Source organism: Propithecus coquereli, unplaced genomic scaffold (assembly GCF_000956105.1).
Source record: "Propithecus coquereli isolate 6110/MARCELLA unplaced genomic scaffold, Pcoq_1.0 Scaffold130, whole genome shotgun sequence".
NCBI lineage: Eukaryota > Metazoa > Chordata > Mammalia > Primates > Indriidae > Propithecus > Propithecus coquereli.
The window spans coordinates 3,788,098-3,798,403 of NW_012137192.1; the positions used below are offsets into that span (position 1 = coordinate 3,788,098).

The 10,306-nt window shown below is 39.0% G+C and overlaps 1 protein-coding gene across 1 annotated transcript in view; it reads left to right on the forward strand.

Moving 5' to 3' along the window:
- RAD23B (RAD23 homolog B (S. cerevisiae)) overlaps window positions 1-3,478 on the forward strand; it is a 42,734-nt gene extending 39,256 nt beyond the window's left edge. The window contains exon 11 of the mRNA XM_012638544.1: window positions 2,573-3,478. Within this exon, the coding sequence (XP_012493998.1) occupies window positions 2,573-2,686 (114 nt within the window). The 3' untranslated portion in view covers window positions 2,687-3,478. The remainder of the gene's footprint in view (window positions 1-2,572) is intronic.
- Window positions 3,479-10,306: the final 6,828 nt, after the last annotated feature.

Here is a 10,306-nt window from a genome sequence, read left to right on the forward strand (position 1 = left end):
TCAGGCTGGTTTCGAACTCCTGAGCTCAAACAATCCGCCCACCTCGGCCTCCCAGAGAGCTAGGATTACAGGCGTGAGCCACCGCGCCCGGCCCCTTGTCTCATTCTTGATCTTAGGGGAAAGCATTCAGTCTTTCACCATTAAGTATGATGTTAGCTGAGGGTTTTTTGTGGATGCCCTTTATCAGGTTGAGGAAGTTCCCTTGTAAGTTTGTTCGATGTGTTTATTACAAAAAAGTGTTGGATTTTGTCATTTTTTGTATGTGTTTATTGAGATGATCATGTGGTTTTGTCCGTTGTTCTTCTGATATGCCTTATTATGTTGATTGATTTTTGTAATGTTGAACCAACCTTGCATTCCTGGAATAAATTCAAGTGGTATATAATCTGTATATAATCCTTTTTATGTGTTACTAGATTCAGTCTGCTAGTATTTTCTTGGGAATTTTTGCATCTGTATTCAAAAAGAATATTGGTCAGTAGTTTTCTTTGATGTCTGTCTGATTTTGGTATCAGGGTGATAGTGGTGTCACAGAATGAGTTGGAAATAATCTGATTTGTTGGGGTGCAGTTATACATAATATTCCCTTATATTGTTTTTGTTTCTATAAAAAATAGTAATATCCCTGTATTTATTTCTGATTTTAGTAATTCAAGTCCTTAAATTTTGTTTTTTTCCCTTCTCTGTTTAGCTAAACATTTGTCAATTTTGTGGAGCTTTTTAAGAAGAACCTCCTTTTGGTTTTGTTGATTCTATTGTTTTTCTAGTCTCTTTATTTATTTTCTATTATTTTCCTCCTTTTGCTTGCTCTGGGTTTAGATTGTTTTTCCTTTTTTTTTTTTTTTTTTTTTTTACGGCGAAAGATTAGGTTATTGTTGGGTTCTTCATCTGTCTTGATAGGGCTGTTTACAGCCATAAGCTTCCCTCTGCGTACTGCTAAGGTAGCATCCTGTAAGTTTTGGTATGTTGTGTTTTTGTTTTCGTTCGTCTAAAAGCATTTTCTAATTTCCCTTTTTGTTTCTTCTTTGATCCATTCATTATTTAAGATTGTGTTAATTTCCACCTATTTATGAATTTCCCAAATTTTCTTCTTTTGATTTCTAAGTTCATTCCATTGTGGTCAAAGAACATACTTTGTCCTTATTTACTTGAGAAGAATGTATAATGTGCTCTTGTTAAGGGGTCTGTAAATGTCTGTTAGGTCTAGTTGGTTTATAGTGTTATTTAAGTTTTCAGAGTCCTTGTCAGTCTTTTGCCTTAGCTGCTGTATCTGTTATTGAAAGTGGGGATATTGAAAGTCTATCGTCGTTGAATTGTCAATTTCTCCCTTCAATTCTGTCGGTTTTTGTTTCATGTATTAAATATTTTTGTTACATGGTTTAATAATTGCTCTGTCTTCCTGACCATTTTTTTAAATCATAAAATGTCTTTTTTCTATAGTAACAGTTTTTATCTTAAAAATCTATTTTGTCCAATATTGCCATACCAGCTTTCTTTTGGTTACTGTTTGCACGGTATATATCTTTTTCTATCCTTTTACTTTCAAGATACGTGTGTCTTGAATCTAGAGTGTGTGTTTTGTGGAAGCAGGTAGTTGGATTGTACCCTGTCTTTTATTTCAACTAGCCTAGCTTTAATCTGAACAAGACCTAGATAGCAAACTCATTTTTGAGTTTCACTTCTGCTTTCATGGATGAATAGTTATTTATGTTGAATTGGGATTTTCACCCAGTTTTAAAGGTCATTTCTGGATATAGTCTAACACGAGGTGATTGAGACAGTTTGAAAGGGTATTTATATATAACATTTGGCTGACAAATAATAGTACCTAGAGAATTAGGTTATTCACTTAAGTTTTTAAAAGCTTTTAAAAGCAGTGAGTATTGAATCACAAGCAAGCGATTCTTAATAGACCAGGAAAGTGAAATTAAGTCGCTGGTATCATCATTTAACATGCTATAAATGTTAAGCAGATAAAAATCGAACAACACTGTATGTCTTGATTTCAAAACATACCGTGTAATATTAACTAATAATTAATCACTTGTTTTTCAGATTTGAAGTGTTGAATAAGGCTAGGAGATTGAGAGTGATGTTTGATCTGAATGAAAGACATGAGTTGCTTTAACAAATAAAATGTAATTTAAGTGAGGTAGTTAAAATTTTCTCCAGGTACACTCATCCTTATTTTCACCCTTAATATGCTAAAAATCATTTGATTTACAAATTTCTATAGGGTCTTTTTAAAACACAAAAGTTAGCTAGTTTTTAGTGTTACTGAGTGTTTGCATAATTATCTGTTAGTCTAATAGCTTTAGGAACAAAGACTTTCTTAGGTGGTTGTTAAAGGAAAGTGTCTAGGTTCCATCTAGCCCTTCAAGTTGAACAGTAAATCCATATTCAGATAGAGATGTATTCATGTAAAATTCTCAAGAGCTGTTTTGGATTGTAGTATGTTTTTAAGTAATGGTCTGTTAGTAGTGCTATGCTGGAATCTATAATATGTAAAGAAAATTAAATGTGCCATAATCGGTGAGTTGGATTTATATATTTTTTCCTTCTTTTCTTCCAGTTAAAGGCATTAGGATTTCCTGAAGGACTTGTGATACAAGCATATTTTGCTTGTGAGAAGAATGAGAATTTGGCTGCCAATTTTCTTCTACAGCAGAACTTTGATGAAGATTGAAAGGGACTTTTTTGTATCTCACACATCACACCAGTGCATTACACTAACTTTGTTCACTGGATTGTCTGGGATGACTTGGGTTCATATCCACAATACTTGGTATAAGGTAGTAGATTGTCAGGGGTGGGGAGGGAGGGATCTAGGATATAGGGCAGGGATAAATACAGTGCATGTCTGCTGCAATTAGCAGATGCCGCGACTCCACACAGTGTGTAAAATATTATACAACCAAAAATCAGCTTTTGCAGGTCTTTATTTCTTCTATAAAACAGTAGGTAACTTTTCCTAGGTTTCACTCTTTTTAGTGTACTAGATCCAGAAACTTAGTGTAATGCCCTGCTTTATATTTCTTTGACTTAACATTGGTTTCAGAAAGAATCTTTGCTACCTAGAATTTACAGTCTCTGTTTCGTGGCAACACTGGATAATGGCTTTGTGAAATTTTAAAAAATTTTGTAGCAACTGTAAATGGAAATGCCAAATTATTGATGGTTAATTGTTGCTGCTTCACAAATAAGTATAAAATTAATGTGTAAGGAAGCCCATTCTTTCATGTTAAATACTTGGGGTGGGAGGGGAGAAAGGGAAACTTTTCTTAAGATGAAAATAATTACTGCTATTTTAAAATTTCTTGATCATTGAATGTGAGACCCTTCTAACATGATTTGAAAAGCTGTACAAGAATAGGCAGAGTTATTTTCCTGTTTACATTTTTTGTTTTGGGGAAAAAATTGGTAGGTGTCTAATTACTGTTTACTTCATTGTTATATTGCAGTAAAGGTTTTAAAACAACCATTGCATGTTTGCTTTTGATGTATCCCTTTGTAAAATTAGCACCTTTGGGGCCAATGGAGAAATGCAGCATTTACTGTCCCTTCCTTCCCCTTCCCTCAGCAGAAATGTGTCTATCAGCAAGTCATGAGTCAAACTTCTGCCTTTTTTTAAAACCCACAAAATGCTGATTCAGTTCAAAATTAATGCAAATGTTTCAAAACTGGGTTTCCGATATTTGTAAATGTTTTTCTTTATTAGATAAGAGTGTATTACCATTAAAGTCATTAGTATTATATTGCTTTCAGAAAGAGAAGGTGGACAGAACTATAATCCAGCGTCTTTTATTGCATTGAAAAGACTGGTTAAATCTCTTGGAAGGGTGGGAAGATGTGGCTGGAAAAGTACTTTGGAAAATATACAATCAAGCTATCTCATGGCATATTAAAAGAAAAATCTTAATAGCAGTGTTGGCTTTTGTTTGGATTTTTTTCATCTTCAGTTTTTTCTTTGGGGTCTCCTTCATTGGCATTGTTATTTGATTATAAAGAGGAGACAGATTTCTACTTGTTCAGTTTTTCAAATCTGTTTTCCTGAATATAAACAAGATTGTTTAAAGAAAAAAAATTTTTTAATCATCTGATACTGAGGAAGAAGATGAATTTGCACAGATTTCTCCCTGCATAATTTCTTGCAGTGTCCTTAGCACAGTTTGGTGGTAACTTTTAAGCTTTTACGTCATGCACTCATAACCTGTCTCATATGAAAATAAATCAAACCGTGATTTCCCTCACAGTGTATCATGTTTAATATTCATGTGTTTATTCCATAAACTTGACAGGCTTTTGGACTTTGTATTACCTGTATGTTTTATAATGGATCATGCATAATGTCTCAGGAGAATTCAATGAGGACTTATAAATACGATACATCTTTCAAGGCAGAGCAATGAGTTGGGAAAAAGGGTGGCATTTCTGGTCAAATAATGGAATACTTTCATTTATTTTATGACATTCTATCTGCTACCTTACTGCTCAGAACCCAGAGAAAAACTGGAAAGAGGAAAAAAAAAAAAAACCCCAGCAGCAGCCGCTTCTTTTCTCTGGAAGGTGAAGTTGGTGGCATGGAGCTTTTGTCCTTGGACAACAAATCTACAGATAGTAGGATTAATAATTACCAGAAGACAGCTCAGGCCAAGTTTTGACCGTTCTTTACAGTAATTTCTTTGTCTGCTTCTTAGTGAATCAACCAAGACACCATAAAAGAAATAGGCTTTTGTGCCTTTTGCTGTTACTGTTTAATTTACAAACAGTTTTGTTAAATCTCTTTGTGTAAGTGGCTGTTTGACTGTGGAATTTTGCATTTGAGGTATACTGTCATCTATTTCTTGAAATATTTTTATTGTTTAGTTGCTCTGTGGGAAATGTGAGGAAGCCTAAGTTTGTATTTGTAAAATTCTTATGCTATCCTCTAGTCAAATATTTCTTTTATTGTTTAAAAATACCAAAGTGTTCCAGTATAATTTCTTTTTTCCTGTACTGGCTGGCTAGCATTCTAGAGAACTGAGTATAAAATATTTTCAATACATCCAGCATTGCATTTCTCATTTTTTGAATGATTCTATCACATAGAATCTTAGATTGAAAGTTAGCAACACCTCTGTCAACGTTAACTTCTATTTTCTTCTGTAATTGGTGAATGCAGTATATAGGAGGCCCAGGCACGGATCAATTTTATTGGATCTCCTGGGTTTTTTCTCAACTAACACATCCACACAGAGGTAGAATACTGGATGAGCTGTAAGTCAAGGTTCGTGAGGGGTTTTAGAGATTGCAGTAGAATTCCGTTTTTCCATACTTGCCTTATATCAGCCAGCCTATGGCTGCTAAAAAATATTCTGTCCAAAGTAAGCAGTATCGGGGAGTGAGTATTTTCTGACCAAGTCTGTTTTGGTGGGTTTTCTAGCCATGAGATTCAGGTACCCGTCCTTTCAGTTGGCCTCCTTTGTCCATTTTCCACTTTGTTCTTATAAACCAGGGTCTGGCAGACTAAAGGTTCATGAGCCAAGTCTGGCTCACTGCCTTTATGTGGTCCATGAGCTCAGAATGGTGTTTACATTTTTAAATGACTTACCACCTGAAAGTTATGATTTACATTTCAGTGTCCATAATAAGTTTTATTGAAACGGAGCTGTGTTCATTTTTTTACATACTACTATAGCTAGTTTTGTGCTCCAAAGATTTGCTGTTGAATAGTTGCAGCCAACCGTATGGCCTGCAAAGCCTAAATAATTACAGTCTGGCCCTTTACAGAAAAAGTTTGTCAGCCCCTTTCTAAACTGACTCGTCTGTCATATGTTAAAGTGTATGATGCTTTTATTCCTTTTCTGGCATTCTTGGACTCTTGACTTCAGGTCCTAGGTTTAGTTTGGCTTCCACGTGGCCATTACAGGCTCTTTCCAGAGGAGTCGTATCGCCCCATTATCCACTCGCAAAGGAAAGGAGCACTGTGTGCCTGATGTGCTAACCAAGTGGTGTCTAAGCAACTACTTTGAAAATTACTGTTTGCTGTTACTACACTATTTCTTGTTCTTAGAATAAGAAATTGAAGTTCAGCACTGAGCACACTTTCAAAAGGACCTGGCATAGTGATAAATCAACAAAAACAAAAAAGTCATGAATACATCTGGGAATCCTTAGGCCCTGGGATCAGTGTGGGGTCAGTTGGAGGAAGCACCTTAACCACTGCTGGAAGAAGAGAGTGGGTGGAACCCCAGAGGAGGAATAGGGCAGTTGAGCCTGTTTTGGTGGCAGGATAGCTTCCAAAACTGGTTTGGGGATGGGAGGATGGGGAGGGCAGTGATGAAGCAGAGTGAAATCTTGGATTTGCTAGGAAAAAGCATCATCAGTAATGCTTGAGGAACTGCAAGGGCAGTGATGAAGAGTGACAAATTGGGTGTAAAGAGCCTTCACTATGGTGAAGTAGTTGGATTTGGAAAGCAGCGGTCCTTCAATTAGGATTTTCACCATGGAAAGGAGGCTGGGAGGACCAAAGAACAGTGATGACAGGTTTGCTTCATGTGTGTGGTACTGTGGGTACCAAAATGATCTCTGCCTTTAGCTTGAAATACTGTGACAGATACATTTTATCTTGATAGCAACGGATCCTTTAACAGGTACAACTCAACTTGGCTTCCAGGAGCACAAATTGGAAAACAGTCATCCCAGTCTTCTGCCTCGTGTCTCAGTCAAACTTCATTCTTGTTGCCTTTGGTCTAGCCCCTCCTCATCTTCCCATTCAGAACTTCCAGCTCAGCTTGCAAAGGTTTAGCGGTTTGGAGATAAGTGGTTCTCCCCAGCCCATGGGATGGTTTTAAGGCAGCTGGGGAACTTGGCCGCCTCAGCCCCGACTCCAAGCAGCCTTATCTGTTTTGCCCAATGTGTTGTACTAGTATCACGCGTGCCTTGATGGAAAGATCGAAAAGCTGTATCCTCCACTTGTATTAGCTCTTTAGATGGGCTTTGTATATATCTCCAGAAAAATGAGGAGATATATGATGGGAATTGGCTCGAGTGATTATGGAGGCTTAGAAGTCCCACAATATTCTGGCTGCAAGCTGGAGAACCAGGAAAGCCAATGGTGTCATTCAGTCCAAAGCAAAGGCCTGAGAAAGTTCAGAGTGGGAGGGAGGGTGCACTGGTTTAAGGCCCAAGATGTCCAAGGATGAGAAAAGATGGACATGCTAGCTCAAGAAAAGGGAATTAGCTCTGCCTCCTTGTTCTGTTTGGGCCCTCAACAGAACGGGTGGTGCTGCTTCACATTGGTGAGGGCAGTCTTAATCTGCTGGTTCAAATGCTGATCTCTTCCAGACACACCCGCACAGACACACTAGAAATAACATTTTACCATCCATCTGGGCATCCCTTCACCCAGTCAAGTTGACAAAAAATTAACCATCACAGGCTTACCTGTTAATGGCCCTCCACACTTAACGTCTATCGGACAGAACCGGAACTGCCGAATGAATTGTCACCTCAAAGCTCAAGGGATGTTTGGTATGGATCCTGAGTTTGGTTAGTGACAGCTTCCATCTCTGTGACAAAGTCCAAAGTGTGTCAAAACTGCTTCTAAGGTGTTCGGCTGTACAATTATACAAGCCATGTGTGTTTTGTTTGCACACAATAGAAGTTTAGAAGAACACTTAATGTATTATTTCCAAATTGGTTGAGAATGAATATTTGGTGGTGGGACTATGTCTTAGAAGAGCTTGGGGGTTGGGGTTCATGTTTAGGGTTTATTTTTTCCAATTTTTTTCTTTTGGTGAATTAGGCCTGCTTCTGCTTATTTGACAGCATTTTGACTAGTTTTTGTTTTGTTTGTTTGGTTTTTTTTTTGAGACACAGTCTGATTCTCTTGCCTGGGCTAGAGTGCTGTGGTGTCAGCCTAGCTCACAGCAACCTCAAACTCCTGGACTCAAGCAATCCTCCTGCCTCAGCTTCCCAAGTAGCTGGGACTACAGGCATGCACCACCATGCCTGGCTAATTTTTTCTATTTTTAGTTGTTTGGCTAATTTCTTTCCATTTATAGTAGAGATGGAGTCTTGCCCTTGCTCAGGCTTGTCTTGAACTCCTGGGCTCAAGTGATACTCCCGCCTCGGCCTCCCAGAGTGCTAGGATTACACAGGCGTGAGCCACCACACCCGGCCTCTAATTTTTATATTGTCTCCAGTTCAAAGAAAATTATCCAAAAGCAAAGTTATTTTTACTAGTTGATTACTTATTACTTTAATTGTAATATATTTTTACTCATGTCTTTAAGTGTTGTAACTCAAGGTGCTTTTATAATTTTACATCATATTTGCATTTTTGCAAAAAGCAGTAAGTATTTTTCATCCTTATACAATTTCAAACTTACAGAAAAGTTATAGGAACAGCACAAAGAGCTCTCATATTACCTGCCCCCCCCCACCAACCACCACCTTAGAGAACCCTTTTAAATTTTATACTTGTCCTCGATGTCTTCCACAGCAAAAGGGTCCAATCCAGGTGAACACGCTGCATTTCATTCAGTCTCCAGTTCACTTTCTCAGTCCTTCCTTGATTTTCATGACCTTTACATTTTTTTTTGAGACTATGGAACGGTTGTCTCATAGAATGTCCTCCAGTTCATTGTGGTGTTTCCTGAGCACTCGGTGTGCATTTTGGAGAGGAAGCACGGAAGTGCAGCTGTTCCCGCTGCGTCCCTGTGGTGGCCCAGGGCATCAGTTTATCCTGTCACTGCCGATGTCCACTTGGACCACTCGAGGAAGGTGGTGTCTGCCCGGCTTCTCCACTGGAAAGTCACTCTTTGTCCCTTTGTATTTAGTAAGTATTTTATAGGGAGATATTTCGAGCCTTTGTAAATACCTTATTTCACATCAAGATTTTGTCCACTATTTTTATATTGATGTTTCTTGCCTGAATTAATTATTACTATAATGGTTGCCAAGTGGTGTTTTTTCAAATTCCATGATTCCTTCCACATTTATTTGTGTTCTCTTGTATTCTGGAATTATTTTTCCCCATTTATTATATGTATCTATATAGACTGGGATTCCTATTTTATTCAGTACTGTTAATTTATTACTATCATTATTATTTTTTTTTGAAGCCCAGACTTTGCCACTATAACTGTCATTATTTTGATGCTTGAATCGTCCCAGGTTCTGCCATCATGGGCTTTCTTTTTGGCTTCCGTGTTTTGATCTGCCCTTACCACTCTGAGTAGAGCTAGAGGTGAAAGGCACAGCCCTGTGCCTTTCACGGGAGCTCGGTTGATGCTCTCTCTCGTCACGGCCTTATTTTAACCTCCAGTCCCTGCTTTCTGGCACAATAACTTATTACAGGGTCTTGTACCTCCTTTGCCCTCGTTTTGGAATCCGCTACGTATGGCGGAGTTCTAGTTCCTTTTAATGGAGATTGAATCTAGAAACCAAACCCTGTTCTAGATGTGCTCGCTGCTGCTGGAGTCCCACTGCTCCCGAGCCGTCTCCGCGGACACACAAAAAATAACACACACATTTACATCTATATTTTTATACGTATACGTAGATTCTAAAAACCACATTCACTGGCACCATTCGTTCTGATCCAACGCCAGAATGGTTCATTCTGTCTCCTCCCTTTCCGTATTGGCTCCCCCATTCTCAACGTACGTTTCACCTCCACCTTCTGCACTTGGCTGCTCTACCACTGCCCTTGCCCAGCCGGAGCATTCATATTCTAGTGGACTTCCAGCTGGAAGAGTAATGCGTTTAGATCATTTCTTAATTTAGCGTTCCTCTAATGGTGCTTCAATACGTGGGAAAGAGGAGGCCTATTGTGCTCCAGTTGCTGTGCCCCCAGGAGGTTACCTCCTACTTGGGGCTTGGGACCAAGGTGTGTTTTAGGTGCTCGTGGTGGTGAGGGAGACTAGGTGAGCAGAGAGGGGCACGCGGCCCCCCAGGGCATTGCGCCCTGTCCTATCTCCGTCTCGGCACATGCTGCTTCTCCGATGCTACATTCGGCAAACAAGGAGCCATCGCTGCGGCTGCATGTGGTTTGGAATTGTTCCCACCCTTTATCCTGCTACTTCTTCTGTGTCCAAAAGCATACCTGGCCTCTCTTCCAGGAATCCTTACCTTGACCCCCCTTTTCCCTGTAATTTGGGCCAGGAACTTCTCTCTGTTCCCTCAGCCACCTGTAAATAAATACCTGCCATCAAAGTGAAACCCTGAATCTGCGTCGTCCGCATTTGTTCTAGCGCTCGTTACAATGAGGCGTGAACAAGGGAGCATCAGCCGAGCTCCCGGGAGTCCGGGGCTGTGCCTT